Raw genomic sequence first — 15,510 nt, forward strand, 5'->3', positions numbered from 1 at the left:
GACCCCGGCGGGCTGGAAGTGCCTGGGCGAGGGAGCTCGGGTTACAGAGAGAAAGGGGCTTGGCTAGGCAGAGGGGAGGTGGGCGGAGGGTCCTTTTCTCTGTCTGTTTCTCTCCCTCTGCCTTTTTTTTTTTCCCTTCTCCCTCCCGAGCTCTTTGTGTCCCCCCCCCACTCCCCTCCTCTCGCTCTCACACCCCCCCCCCTCCCCAACCAACCACCACCACCCAACCCCCTCTCAAGTCTTTGTTAGCCATGCCTAGCCTGGTAGTACCAGGGATAATGGAAAGGAACGGGGGTTTCGGCGATTTAGGCTGTTTCGGTGGGAGCGGCAAAGACAGAGCGCTGCTGGAGGATGACCGGGCGCTGCAGCTCGCCCTGGACCAGCTCTGCCTGCTGGGGCTAGGCGAGCCTTCCTCCTCCTCCTCCTCCTCCGCCGTGGTGCTGGTGGAGGACAGCAACAACAACAACAATAACCCGCCGCCGCCGCCGCCGCAGCAGCCCCCGCCGCCGCCGCCGCCGCCGCAGCAGCAGCCGCCGCCGCCGCCGCCGCCGCCTCCACCGGCCCCGAAGGGCTCGTCGGCGCCCAGCGCCGGGGCGGCGGAGCCCAAGTTGTGCGCGTTGTACAAGGAGGCCGAGCTGCGGCTCAAGAGCAGCTCCAACACCACCGAGTGCGTCCCGGTGCCCAGCTCCGAGCACGTGGCCGAGATCGTGGGCCGGCAAGGTGAGCGCCGTGGGTGCCGGTCCCCGTCTGTGTGTCTGTGTGTCCCCACCGCGTCCCTCCCCACGCCCGGCCGGGCCCCTTCCTCGGGAAACTTCCCCCCCGCCTCTGCCCGCGGCCGGGAGGGCTGGGGACCGCCCCACCGGGGGGCCCCGCCAACTTCCCCCGCGGGTCGCCCCTCGCCGCCCCCTCCCTCCCATTGTTCGGGGCCGGGCGGGCACCGGCGCCCCGGCCGGCTCAGCCCTACCGGGGACAAAGCGGAGGGGGCCTTCCCCCCCCCCCCCCCCATCCCCGGCCGCGTCCCCGGGCGGAGCGGGACTCCCGGGGCTGCGCACGGGTCGCTACTCTTCTGGCAGGGTTTCTTTTTTTTTTTTTTTTTTGGGGGGGGGGGAAGAGGGTGGGGGGGACATCTATAGGAATGCCTGCTTGGGCTTGTCCGGTTGTCTGCACCGGAGCCCAAGCCCGTCGCTGCTCCGGTTCTGCGAAAGAGCTGTTCCTGAACCGCGCTCTCCGCCCTCCTCCTTTTTTTAAAAAAAATAATAAATAAATAAAAAAAGAAAATAAAGCGGGGGGAGGAAAGAAAAGAGCCGGCTGAGCCCGTCCCCGGCTTCCCCGCGCCCCGGCCGGGCTCGGCGCGGTGGGGAGAAAAATCCCCTTTGTTGGGTTCGGCGGAGCGAGGGGGTGTGGTTGTGCCGGGGCCGGGCGGGCGAGCTGCCGGGCCTAGCGCGGGTCCAAACTGCCGATTAATGGAAGTTGAACTCCTTGGGCAACCATGTGACTGGCGGGGGGACCCCGGAGCGGGCACCCGGGCGTCCCGCGTGGGCCCCACGCACGCCTCTCCCGCCCGGCCCCGCCGCTGACCACGCTCCGCGACAGTGATGCTTTTGTTCTCCTTACGGCTCTGTTCGGAGCGAGGTGGAATGGAGGAGGGCTTTAAAAAAAAAAAAAAATTATATATATATATATATACACCACACCCACTCTTAAGTCACCCCTCGCCCACCCCCACCGCTCCGGGCTCCCGGGTGTGCGTGTGGGGGCGAGGTGCGCTGCGGGGAGGGCAGCTCCGCCGAGCCGCCCCTTGGCATTGCGGGAGCCGTCGCAGGGTTAAAACATGGGGCTGGCGAGAGAAGTTTTGTGTCGCTTACAGAGGGGGAGAAAAAGAAAAAAAAAAAAAAAGAAAAAAAAAATAGTGTGGCTAAGTGGGATTTTTTTTTTTCTTTTTTTTTTTTTTTTTCTTTCTCTAAGCAAGTAACTTGACGCTCTGGAAGTGTGACGGGCAGAGACTGCGGCTCCAAATCCAGATGCTTCCTCTTGGGTTGGGAATTCAAATCGCCCGAGCAGGGGGTTTGCAGTTTGATATGGGAGGGGGGGAAGTGGGGGTGGGGGGCCTTCTTGGGGCCGGTGCTCCCAGGAGGGGATGTGTAGAGGCTGAGGTGGGCAAGGAGAAGCCACGGGGAGGGGGCTACGGAGGGCTAATGGCTCTGGTAGTTACGCCGGAGCGTGTTACGGGAACAATGGGGCCTCTGGTGGCACAGCTCTCTCCCACCAGGGAAGGCAGAGCCCCCCCGTCCCCGTGCAGGGATGGAGAGTGTGTGGGGGTGCCGCCCCCCGAAACTCCGGGTGCCTGCAGCAGAGGGAACGACTCTCGCTCTGCCTTCCCCCCCACCCCACCAGCACGCTGGGATCGTGGCCCCTGCGCTGGGGAGTTGGGGAAACAGGGGCTGGAGAGGGGGGGTGAGGGTCTGACCAAGCAGATCCCCCCCCTCCCCGGGCCTGATCCCCCCTGTGACGCTTTTACACCGCCACGAGCCGAGCGTGGCCAGAAACAGCGGAGCTTTGCACCAACTCTGCGCTGGCGGGTGCGAGGCCCGGAGAATCAGGCCCCCTTTGTTTAATAAAGTTAGAAAAGAGAGAGGATTCGGCAGGCAGAATCGAGGGGAAACGTTAGACGATGCGGGAGGTGCCCGGGTGATTTTTTTTTCCTGGATCTCACTGCTGCTCCAAACTCCCGAGAAGGGGGGGGGTGTGTCGATGCAGCGGCGTGCCCGTTGTGGCCGGAGTGATGGAGCGGAACGTGGAGACCTGGATTTTTTTTATTTATTTATTTTTTTTCCACCATTTTTTTTTGCCTGTGTGCGTGAGGGGCTTTCCCACATCTGGGAAACTGGGAAATGTCAGTGGGCCAGAGCCCCGGCAAGGCAGACTGGGCAGCGCTCCATCAGTTAGTGGGTCAGACAGTGTAAGCTGTGCCCCTTTAAAGAGGCGAGTGGGCCAAATCTTGTGCTGGTGGAAAGCAAGACCGCTTCAGCCACGTCCGTGCAGCCACAGCTCTTTACTCCAGCAGAGATTGTGGCCCACACTTATTTTTAAAGGCCTATAGGAATGTCCCCCGAGTCTCGTTTTTGTGTGGAAGGCAGCATTCCGAGGGTCTGCTCTCAGATGGAGCTGGGTGCGGGGCACCCTGGGGGGCCAAATCCTGCACCTGACCAGGAATCCTTGAGGGAACCCAGAAATTGCAGGTTGTCACCCCCTGGGTAATACTGCTCACGGGGCTGATGGTTTTCTAAGGAAATGAGTGGTTTATGGGTACTTGTGAATAGGGCGATGAGCATCTTGGAAAAGAGAGGGGGGGGAAAAAAGTAATAGTGAAATAAAAATGATTTCAGGGCTTTAATTAGGAACAGGGTTGAGCTTTGACATAGTATTTTCTGATCTGACGAACCACGCTGTTCATAGTATTTTAAAATAACATCTACCATCTTTGAAAGTGTACCTTAACTGACGTGTGTATGTGAGAGGCCTGGATCTGGGCGCGGGGGCCCTTTTACGTGCATCTGGCGATGGGATTTCCACCTGCCGTACAACTGCCCTTTACTGTGCCAGAGGAGTGTAAAGGCACCTGCGTATAAATAAGGTTCAAGCCCCATATATTTTTATCGGACTGTTTGTAAGTGTGATTTGCGAAGAGGTTTAATTGTGACGGAGAGGGTGGCTCCGCTTCGAATGAGAGATGCTGCAGGAGCTAAACCTGTGTTTGGTGGCTCCCTGCTTTCCCCGGGAACTGTTAACGTGCCCTCGCGGAGCCAATCGCGAGCTGGAAACCTCGGTCGAGTTTGCGGTGGTGGCGGTTTGTGCGCTGAATTTGAGCAGCTCTTCTTCAGCTCGCTGGGACTGACTGGGATGAGGTCGTGGGCTGCTGAAAGGGGCACTTTGGGGGAATGGGCCGGGTGGGTGCCGAGAGCTGTCCCTCCACTGCCATGCCCCACGGTCCGCGGTGGAGAGCTGGGTGGCCAAGGACTGCTTTGCAAATTGAAGGAGAGGAAACTAGAAAAGGAAGGATGAGGGGATAAAGTCATAACGTCCCCTTGACTGACGTTTATGACCTCTTCCGCTCTGCCCCTGGCCATGGTTGGCAATGACTTCCCTCCCTGGCTGGAAGTGGAGCCATGACCTCCATGCGTGCCCTCCCGTTGCTGCTAGGGTGAGGAGCGGGGATGTCTCTGCCCGTGTCGTGGCTCCCGCAGATCATTCCCCCCTTCCCTGGGTGTGTGACAAGAGTGTGAACTCCGGCCGTGCTGCGTGTGAGTGGCTGACCCTCCTGGCACGTGCCGTGGCAAGCACGGTGCTCCCTGGTTCTGGAGCTGATCGCGGCCTGCGTGGCACATTGGGGTGCTTGGTGGCTCTTGGATTTCACCTGCCAGCTCTTGTTGGGGGCATCTTCCCTGCTACACCCTTTCCGGGACTGCGCGTGTTCTCAGAGCAGATAAATTTGCCAGGGTGTGAAGACAAAGCACCGAAGTGGTTTGCAGGTGAGTTTTGAGGAGACGGTGGGGCACCAAGGGAGTTGCAGAGGAGAAGGTTCTTGCAACCCAAGGGTGTGGGTTGAGATGGGAGAGATGCTGGGAAGAGCAGAGAGTGTGTAAGAGGTGTCGTGCTTCGGCTGTGCAGACTGTGAACTTGGGAAGGGGCAGAAATCCTCAGTCACCCAGACATCCAGGTTCTTCCCTAAAAGTCACCTGAGGTGGGTGTAGATCAGCCTTGATGAAGATGCGGATCTGACTTTGCTGCCGGCGCTAAATCTGCTCCCGCTGACAAAACCCGGGCTGCTGTCAGTGGGGAAGAGGCTGCTGGACTCCTAAGCGGGGCACGTTTAGGGCTGGATCTTGTAGTTAACGGAGACGTGGTTGTGGTTCTTTGTGTGCCTGGTGTGTGCAGGCGTGGGGAGAAGGTGGTGGGGCAGTTTGGCTTCCAGCTGCGCGGAGCACAACAGCGCGAGCTGCCCGCTCCCAGCAGGTACCTTCCCTATAAGAGTATTTCTGCTCTCATCATCAATAGTAGCATCTACTGTCACCGGTACCCAGAGACACCCTTTGATGAAGCATCTCCCAGCCTGCTCTAACTAGCCTGTTGTCAACAGGAATGAGATTATGTGAGAGAGGAGCTTAACATAAATTGCTCTTTCTTGGCAAGGTGAAGTCAAATAACAAGAGGCCCCACTAACCCCAGGTGATTGGGCTCTTTGTGTAGCTCCAAACATGCTCTAACGCTTTCAGCATTTAAAAATAGTCCAAGGAAGCCTTTTTCATTGAGGAAGTCTGATGATTGCAGCTCCCCCACCCACCATGTGGAGGTGGATGTACAGCATCCGAGAAGCAGCGAGGGGGGTCAGATCCTGTTTGCTTGCTTCACGTAAATCTTGGAGCTAAAGCCACCCGCTCTGGTGGGGCCCGAAAACCAACCTCCTTACGCCGCTCGAGGAGCTTGAGATGGGCCTTAAAGGGAGAGAGAAATTGCAGTCGGTGTCGGATTGTTATAAAGTGTTAATGAGAATCCGTTTGAATTTACACCAGGGAAAAGTGCAGAACGGGATCGACTTTGTGCGGTTTGAACTAGAGGTGGGAGGAGAAAATGGGTCTGGGAGAGAGACAAAGGGAATTTTCTAGGGAGACACGCACGCTCCGCGCATCGGATCGGGCTGCTGGATGCCGTGCTGACCGAGTGAACCGCGCCGCAGCGCAGCCGGCCGGAATCTAGGGCAGTGGGAAAGCGTGCTGGCGTTGGGTGGGGGCCCCCGCCCCCCGTTCCTGCCTTTGTCTGGCGGCCCCATCCTCCCGCGTCCGTGTGTGTGTGTGTGTGTCTGTGCGTGTCTGTGTGTGCGTGTCCCCTTCCCCGCCACCTCGCCTTGCCCCCGCTGTCCCCCCGCGCACCGTCCGGCGCGTGTGCCGGGGCCACGCAGGATTGTGCTGTGCGGGGGGCTGCGGGCACACCCACCCCGAGGTGATGCATTGCTGGCGGAGAGCGGCTGCTCAGGGCCGGGGGCTTCCAGCCCCACTTCCCAACTTTCCACACAACAAGGCAGCGATTGTCTGTGGCATCTGGGTTGTTGCTTCTGGGTCGTGTTGCTTCCCCCCCCCCCTTTTTTTTTTTTTTTTTTTTTTTTTCATAAACAACTTTCATCGCTATGTGAAAAAGCTTAAAATCGCTGCACTGAAACGAGGTGGTTGCTGATTTTCGTGGTGTGGTGGTGTTTTATTTTTTTTTTTCCCCTTCTTGTAAACACAACTTGCATCATCAGTACAATAAAACCTCAATGCAAAGGGATTTAGTTGTTTGTTTGTGGTCCTTTTGTGTGCGTTTGTGTTTTTTTTGACACCACTTTCATCAGATTTTCAATGCAGCAAAATCTTACCCCACAGATATTCAGGAGGGTTTATTTGTGATGTTCTTTGTGTGCTTGTCTTTTAACATGGCTTTCATCTTAAATGGGAAAAGAATGCCCCACCTTACCAGAGATATTTGAGGGTTGTTTATTTTATGGTCCTCTTTAATTTTATGACTATAACAGAAAAAAGACCCAAATCCTAATTTGCCCTTAGGCTCTCTTATACCACACCGGCAATGTCAAAATGTCCTAAGTGGGGTATTTACAGGTGTAATTTATACTGGTGCAGTGTAAAGGTGCCTGAGTATAAATGAGAAGCGAGCTAAAAATCTTTTGTCTGTAGAGATAATTTTGTATCTGATGAACACAAGGAATACAAGGACCTGGAGTGATTTATGTGGTGTTTTTTAAAACAAAACAAAACAAAACCCCCAACCAACCAAAAAAAACCCACCACCCCACCTCGGCGCTGGATCCTTGGCTGTTTGCTGCAAACTGGTACAGCACCTCTGATGCTTTCAGGTGAAGCCCTGACTTGTGGGCACAAACTGGGATGTGCTGGAGGTGTGCCAGTTTGTGCCAGACAAGACCCTCTAGGCTGCACCCGTAGCAGTATGTGCCTGTGCAGGATCTGGCCTTCTGGCAGCAGGAAGGAGAAGGTTGTCAGCGGGTTTAACTCTGAATTTACACCCAAGTAAAATACCCGATGGAACTGCTCCTCAGGTGTGGGTGCCTTTCCATCGGGGGCATTTACACCGTCCGTGGTGCAGCGGGCACATCCACGCTGAGCCTTTTCCTGCTGCCAGAGCGATGCCCGGGAGCCTGGGTGTAAACCCACAGGGAAGTCCCACGGAAACACGTTGGGTTTACGCCGCTCTGAGTGAGCAAAGGTTCGGGATGGGTTCCTGCGAAGTAACTGGCGGTCAGAGCAGATGCATCCTACCCCTCTTGTTGCCCTTGGGAGCGATGGCCTTAGCTGGGCAGGTGGACCAAGATCTTGAAGCCTTCTCTGTTAGTTTTGATGGATTTGTTTACCCCTGATGCAGGGGGAAACAGAGAGGAGAATGTGGTTGTGCATCCAAATCTCCCCCTGATTCCCCACCCCACCCCTCCCCGGTTTGGCAATGTCTAGACTCGATTTATTCATTTGTTTTTTAGCCAGAGCTAGCTGCTCTGCGGATTAATTCCAGTTAGATAACTGGTCTGGGTGCCCGAGGCTTGACAGTCCTCAAGGGTTTGTTCCTGTATGTTAACATTTGTGGCTTACTAGGGTAATTTGCAAACACATTTACTTTGAGTCAATTGGCAATCAGTTAACTGAAGTTAAAAAGAAAAAGGGGTGGGAGAGGAAATAACCATACAAGCCTCCTTTGCAAAAGGCTTTGGAATCTGTGTTATTGGAAAAAAAAAAAAAAAAAAAAAGAATAATAGAAGCTAGGTAGTGGAAAGACAACAAGAAAGGGCTTAATTCTCTCTCTAATATAAAAATCTAACTGGCAGGAGTCTGCCAGGGATCAATTAGCTGATGTCTGCACACTGCCTTCAAGAGTAGAACACTACAGCAAAGTTATATATTATTATAGTTTCTACAGGTCCTGTTCTCCTCATAGTTTTACATTTTTAACACCACCTACTAAGCAGTTTTCTCCCCTTTTAATAATCCACCGAGTAAAGCAGTTTGTTGCATGTTGTTTTCAAATTTCAGTTACGCACGAAGAAAACCTTTCATTAAAAAAAAAAAAGAAAAACCGAAAAAAACCCCACCCCAAAAATCCCATACAGGACAAATTTCATTTGGAAAAAAAAAAAAAACAAACCCACATAGGACCATGCTGCTCATCTGGCCAGGATGTAAAGGGCCACAACCTGGTCTGGCTGTGCCCTGTCAGAAACGGAGCGATGTCAGAGGAGGCTCAGCCCCCGTTTAGTTGCGCAAAGCAAGGTCAGGGTTAGGGTTGAGCTGGGCTGGCAGCCTCGGTACTAAGTGGGTAAATCAGGTTTAAGCCCAGCCTGATTTTAGCTGATGTAAATCAGCGCAGCTCTCTTGAAAGTTGGTGGAGTTATCTGGATTTATACTGCTGATGGCTTGGCCTGTTGTCTGCACCAATTTAGAGCTGCTAAAGATCTGGGCCACTGAACCTGCTGGGCTGCTGGTCTTGATGGAGTTGATCTAATTTCCTGTGGGGTTATTTTCTCCAGTTTTTAAGCACAGGATCCCCCATCTGTCTGTCTCTGCAAAGCTGGCTTTCCTGTCTGCAGGCCTGCACGGAGACCCTCCCTCCTCCTCCCCCTGCTTCTCACACCATCGACTGCACCATGCGTCCTTTTGTCCGTTTCTAGATCCTCCCTCCCCCTCTCGCCATGCTCTCTCCTTGCCCGTCTCCCTTTTGCCGTTTTGGGGTGTCTCTCCTTTCCCTCCACACCCCTCGTTCTCCTCCTCCCTCGGAGGAATCTCGGTGTGCCTCTCCCTCAATTTCCATCACCTTTCCTCCATCCCTAACTCCCTCCCACCCTCTCCAGCTCGTGTGTAACTCGCTTGCATTTGCCCTCATTCATGTGTATTCCTTGCCACTGTTTCCTTCCATCTGTCCCCAGCATGGAGCCCCCGTCCTTTGTCACCGCTCTGCTTGCATGACCCTTCGTGTCGTCTCCTTGATTGTTTCCTGTCGTGCTGGGCTCAGATCCCTCTCCCCCCACATGCAGTCATTGTCCCATGGCTTAGAAAAACGCCGAACCCAAGCCCAGCCCTGACAAACGCCTACCTGAGGTCCTTTTGCAAACGAGAGCGAGAGCCTTGCGCTCCTGGGAGGCAGAACGTGGGTCACTGAGGAATTCAGCAAACGCTCCTTCAGTCTGGGGTGACGCATGGGAGTCATTTTCAGCGCGGATGCTTGCAGCTAACACCCCCTTTCTTTCCATGCAACGCTCCGGTGATATCCCTGGGGAAATGGTGGCATCTCGGTTAATCTTCCTAAGATGGAATCTCCATCTTTGGAGTGAGCGGCGTAGGAGCGGGGCAGGGAAATGTCTGCCAGGGATGGGGCAGGGAGAGCTGACCCTGCCCTGGGGATGCGGGAGGACGTAGGTGACTCCTTACGGTCTTATCCCACCTTCCACAGGCTCCTTGGGGTGAACCTTTATTCTGCGATTTTGTCTGCCTGGTTTTATTCTACAGTTATGTTGCGCCTGGCACAGTAAAGTCCTGTTCTTTGAGTTTCCTGAGTGCTAGTTACACAGCACTGTAGATGACCATCAGTCCACATCAGCTGTTTAGAAACTTTACCGAACAAAGCATTGCAAATAGACTTCAGGGTGCAAACTCGGTTGGGAGTAACATGTGAGCTACGTTGGACTTGGCAGGGGGTGGATTTGGTTTGGATTTTGGGGATTTGCCCAGCTCCTTCTGTGGGTCAGATCTAGCATTTCCATTCCCCAGGAATGTGAAATTAGTGGCTTAGAGATGGGTTTAATGCAGCAGCATCGCAATGCTAAGTATTACAGGAAGTTTTGCAGTAACACAAGGCAAGAGACAGCTATTCCCATTCCACAAATGGGGGGGGACTGAAGCTCGGAGAGCTCAAGTAGCTCTGAGGAGTTAGAAGCTGCATCGGGAGTCGACAGCGAAGTCAGGATTTACCGACGCGTGTCCTACGCCAATGCCAAGACCCTCTGACGGGCGCTGGGGTTCCGAAGCTATGCCGGGAGGTTTCGTGTTCGCGCAGTCTCCTGCAGTTTGACGAGGCTGCACCCCGGTGCCCATGCGATGTTGCGAGATGCGAGTGTGACCTGTCAGGCTGAGCATGCTTTGTGCAGCTGAAACTATTGGTTGTACTGCGCGCGGCGCCTGCCACCGCTGCGAGCGCGGGGAATTATTCTTGTCAGCCGTAGTGGCACGAGGCTCTGTTTTTATCACTAAAGGTGTGGGGTTCAATTCTGGCTAATGATACGTGGTGGTGGGATCGTTACGTTCCTGTAAATACCCCGATGTCACAAGTCTGTGTCTCACGAGACAAGCTGCAGATAAGTGGCAGCACTGAGTGGCAGCCCTGAACTCCCAGCTGGGAGATGTTGTTATTTATTAGGATCTGGATAAATAATAAAGTTCCAGCCCATGAGCTGAGGAATCTTAATTTCTTGGTTGCAGAAGCATCGTTTGCAGGTCATCTCGTGTATGATGTCGGTATAGGATGTTGAGGAAGACTTGGTGTCAGGTGGTCAGAGGAGAGGACAAGAGGCTCCTTTTAGGTAGATAAGATGGGGTGGGGAGGAGGTGGGACATCTCACAGAGATTTCAGTGTCACATCCAGAGTCAGACGGCTGAATCCTTGGGAAACCAGGGCAAAATGCTCACCTTGCTCCATTTGCACCGGTAGAAATGTGGTGGCCTGGAGAATCACATCATTTAGTTTTTCTTAGAGACCTGAGCTAAGAGCAGACCTCCCCGCAGAGGAAGCCCCAGTCTGCATGGGAACTTGGTGCCAGGCTTTGAAAATGCCTTCAGGCACTGAGTAAGGCTGTAGGAGAGAGGGGTGGGAGGGGACAGCAGCAGGGAGGGGTTCCAGAAGTAGTTTAGAAAACTGTGCCACATCTGTAAAAATATTTAGTTGCTTGATGGGCATCCTAGTGTCATCTAGGAACCTGGAGTCACACAGCTGGCTCTAAAGCCCTCTAAAAAAAACATTTGGAAGCCAAAACACACTGAGAAGTCTCTTGCCTTTTTTGGAAAAGCAGGAGGATGTTTTCTGAGCTGTAAGAAGCAGGGGGAATAGGCCTGGTGGGCTCCAGGGAGGTGGATGCTGATATGTAAAAGCACTGGCATGGCAAGTGACCTCAGGAAAGGCTCCGAGCGCCCGGACCGCTGTGGTGGGGAATCTTGTGGCCATCAGCGTTTGATAAACCAGATGGAGAGTCAAGGGCAAAACGCAGCCCCTGGCTGGATGGGCGGCCACCACGCTGCCTTCGCTGCAGCTCCTGGGGAGCACCAGGAGCAGGGGTCACACACAGCTTGTGGCGGGGCTCTGTGTGGACACGGGAGGGCAGCTCTGCTCCGTTTCGTGCCGTTTTCACCCCAAAGCAAATGCTGGCTTCCTGCTACCCCCCAGCCTTCTAGCAGTGCTGATGTTTGGGGTCCTACCATATCTGAGGTGGAGAGACCAAATTGCTCTGTCTCTGCTACTCCCCCCGAAGCTTGCCCCCTGAAAAGTGACCTGGGCCACACTGGATTCATCCCAAAATCTCCACAGTAGGACAGAAGTGCCTGCGGAGGGCTCTGCTCTCTTGAGTTATGGCAGACGTCTCTCCCCTCGCGCTCCCTGTGAGCTGGCGCGGGATGGCGACGAGGCCTGGCTGTGGACTGAGCATCTCCTTACTTTCTCTGTCATCTCCAGCCTCTCTCACGGCCCCGTGTGTCAGCCAAATCCTTCCTGTCCCGAGAGCCACTCTGACGGGAGGGGGAGCCAGGACAGCCATCTTCTCTGAGGGGCAACATGGCGGGGCCTGGGCCTCAGCAGGGACGGGCTTCCGCACAGGGACCGCTTGGTCCGTGGTGGGGCCTTGAATCCTGCCCCCAGCTCCCTGATGCTTGGGGGGATGTGAAAGGGGGATGATGTCTGAGGGGTGACTGCTGATTTTGGAGGGGAGGTGGCTGAGGGGGATTGTGGTGGGGGGCAGCACACAAAATGGCGACACCCACCTGAGGGTGAGGGAGTGGGGAGCTCCTGAGGGAGAAGATCTCTGGGGATGGTGAGGGGGAAACCTTCCCCTGGCATTTCTTCTGTCAGGGTTAGGGGGGAAAGGGCCTCTCCCTCATTTTAGGTCCCCAGGCAGTGGCTGCTGCGTGGTGCGGAGCCTGCTGAGAACATGGCGGCTCAGCCTGGCTTCGTGAGGAAGAGGGGAGGGCGGCGGGACAGCCTCTCTAACCTCCCTGCCTTGTTTTCTCTCTCTTCCCCAAGGCTGCAAGATCAAAGCCCTTCGGGCAAAGACCAACACCTACATCAAGACACCAGTGCGGGGCGAGGAGCCGGTCTTCATGGTGACGGGACGGCGGGAGGACGTGGCAATGGCCCGGCGGGAGATCATCTCCGCCGCCGAGCACTTCTCCATGATCAGGGCCTCCCGCAACAAGGCTGGCACCACTTTTGGCAGCGCACCCACCTTGCCGGGGCAAGTGACCATCCGGGTGCGCGTGCCCTACCGTGTGGTGGGCTTGGTGGTGGGACCCAAAGGAGCCACCATCAAGCGGATCCAGCAGCAGACCAACACCTACATCATCACACCCAGCCGGGACCGGGACCCCGTCTTCGAAATCACCGGTGCGCCGGGCAACGTTGAACGCGCCCGGGAGGAGATCGAGACCCACATCGCGGTGAGGACGGGCAAGATCCTGGAGTACAACAACGAGAACGACTTCCTCTCCAGCAGCCCCGACTCCGGCATGGAGAACCGCTACTCGGAGGCCTGGCGAGTCCATACGCCGGCGCCGGGCTGCAAGCCCCTCTCCACCTTCCGGCAGAACAGCCTGGGGTGCATCGGCGACTGCTCTGTCGACCCGGTCTACGAGACCCCCCGGCTGAATGACCAAAACGATTTCAATTACGGTTACCTCTTCCCCAACTATGGCGTGAACAAGCAAGATCTGTATTACGGGGTGCCGGAGTCGGGTGCCCCGATGTGGGCTGGGCAGGAGAACACCAACCCCGTCTCGGTGCTCTTCTCGAAACAGCAGCGGTCCAGCAGCACCGGCGCCATCCACCCGAATTCACATCGCTCCCCGTCCTCCTCCATCCAAGAGCCCAATCTCTCCGGTCTCCCCAGGCGGTCCCAGGGGGAACCACTCCAAGGGTTTTCCAAGCTGGGGACGACTGCCGCTGCCCGGACGTCTGTCTCCAGCAGCCGCGAGTGCATGGTGTGTTTCGAAAGCGAAGTTACGGCAGCTCTGGTGCCGTGCGGCCACAACCTCTTCTGCATGGAGTGTGCCGTGAGGATCTGTGAGAGGACTGATCCAGAGTGCCCGGTTTGCCACGCTGCAGCCACTCAGGCCATTAGAATATTTTCCTAAAGAGACAGAGCAGGGCTTTGGGGTGGGGGTGGGGGGTGGGGGTAGGAAGGGAGCGTGGGGGGTGGGGGTTCCAGGAAAGCAAAATGATGATAATAATAATAATAATAATAATGATAATAATAATAATAATAATAATGACATCTGAAGAACAAACAAATGAATGAAAGAATAAATTAATTTAAAGAAGAGGAAGAAGAAAAAAAAAAGAAATTATTTTACAAGCAATGTATGTTATTTTTTAAAAAAAAAAAAGTGAATAATAAAATTAAAATGAATAGCAAAGCCAGAAATTTTGAAGGGCGAACGATGCTCCAGCCTGCAATGTCTTTTTTAAAACAAGTACTCTGAACGCACACTCGGATCTCGCAAGCAAAGCGGTTTAGTTCAGTTTTTTTTGGTGGTGAGATTGGGACTTCTCTGCATTGACCAAGCCAGGCCATCTCGATCGGACGGAGAAGGGAGCAGGGACGCGGGGAGGGCCCTGCCAGCCTTTCTTCTCCAGCCACGTTCAATCTTCATCTTGGTCTGAAGCCCCTACTCTCCTCCCCCCCAGGGATGTCAGCCCAACTGGGAGCTCAGAAAGAAACAAATAGAAAGAAAGGAAAACGGATGACGGGGATTTAGAAAAACAAGAAAGAAACCATCAACCTCTGGGAACCTGTTAGAACGAGGGCACAACTGTATTACCTCAAAGATATAAACAAAAAAAAAAACCACAGCAGCTAAAGAACTTTTATTGTTTTCCTTTTTTTCTAAAAAAAAACAAACAAAAAAAAAACACAAAAAAAAAATCAAAAAAAGATGATGAAGAAATAAAAATGACGCCGGTGAAACTGAAGAAGGTTTGGAAGAACCTATTGGAATCACACTGGGCGATTAGCATTTATTTTATTATTCTGAGCCACCGTGGAGTCTGGAACTTTGTTCTTTTTTCCTTATCCGAGCAGGGATTTGTTCATCAGACGAATCAGGAGTCACTAACAGGGTATTTCAAAAGCAGTCCTGAGTTCCCATCCATGGGGGGAGTGTATCGACTTCCGTGTTTCCGTAGTTCACTCTTCATCCTTTTTTTCCAAGTGATGCCAGCTGCAGCTACACACAACACACACGCGCGCACACACACACACACACACAAACACAACATTGTGCTTTTCTTTTCTTAAAAAATATATATATCACACCAAAACCTAAGAAAGACGATCATGCAATACAGGCAATGAGCCCATACAAAACCAACATGCATCCCAACAGAAAGCAAAAAAAAAACCCCGAGTTTATATATATAATTTTGTTGTCGTCGTTTTTAAACTGGACCAAAACTTTTGTTACCCAAAACCGAGTGGGGGGAAAAAAAAAAAAAAAAAAAAGAAGAAAAAGTATTTCTTTATGGACCAAAACCTCTTCAGCTGTCCTTTACCTGGATCTTCCTGAGGTTGGCCACTTTTATATATTATATTTTTTTCAGAACGAAACAAAACAAAAAAAAAATTGCCTTGTTGAACATCCTTTAATCATTTCAAGACTCCTGGTTTTGTTAAATCAGATACTTTTTAAACCATTGGGAAGTGGGAGAGGATGGGCTTCGAATCTGGCTTCTGTGCCAATGCACACAAGATGCAAGCCAGCATCTTAACATCATCAGGTTTGTTCAACCAGTCTCTGGATGCCAAAATGCTGTGATGGTAAAGATGTGTGTTGGATTAACCTATCAAGTACCAGTATACCTATCTATAAATATATGTGTATATATATATATAGGCACTTCACTCATCAAGCACCTATATATATATATATGTGTATATAAAATCATATATATATAATTTTTCTCCCACCACCACCGCTTCCCTGTTTCCTACCCCTCAACTTCTGCTCACAGATCCTGGACCCTGATTTAGAACTGAACCAACAAGTTTCACAACTTGGCAGAGACAGTTCTACAGCAGAAAAAAAAAAAAAAAAAAAAAAAAAAATCGCCTGAGATTTTTTTTTTCCCTTCAGTTACAGGAGACTTTATTTTCATCGTAATAATGTTCCTGGGAACATCCCCTCTTCTGCTCAGTTTGCTGCCGCT

At 53.2% G+C, this 15,510-nt stretch overlaps 1 protein-coding gene across 1 annotated transcript; it reads left to right on the forward strand.

Annotated features, from left to right (window-relative positions):
- Positions 1–251: 251 nt before the first annotated feature.
- Positions 252–13,439, forward strand: MEX3A (mex-3 RNA binding family member A). Its single transcript, XM_074929355.1, has 2 exons — positions 252–720; positions 12,334–13,439. The coding sequence occupies exons 1-2, from the start codon at positions 252–254 to the stop codon at positions 13,437–13,439; spliced, it is 1,575 nt and encodes a 524-aa protein (XP_074785456.1).
- Positions 13,440–15,510: the final 2,071 nt, after the last annotated feature.

The sequence above is a fragment of the Athene noctua genome, chromosome 29 (genome assembly GCF_965140245.1).
Source record: "Athene noctua chromosome 29, bAthNoc1.hap1.1, whole genome shotgun sequence".
NCBI lineage: Eukaryota > Metazoa > Chordata > Aves > Strigiformes > Strigidae > Athene > Athene noctua.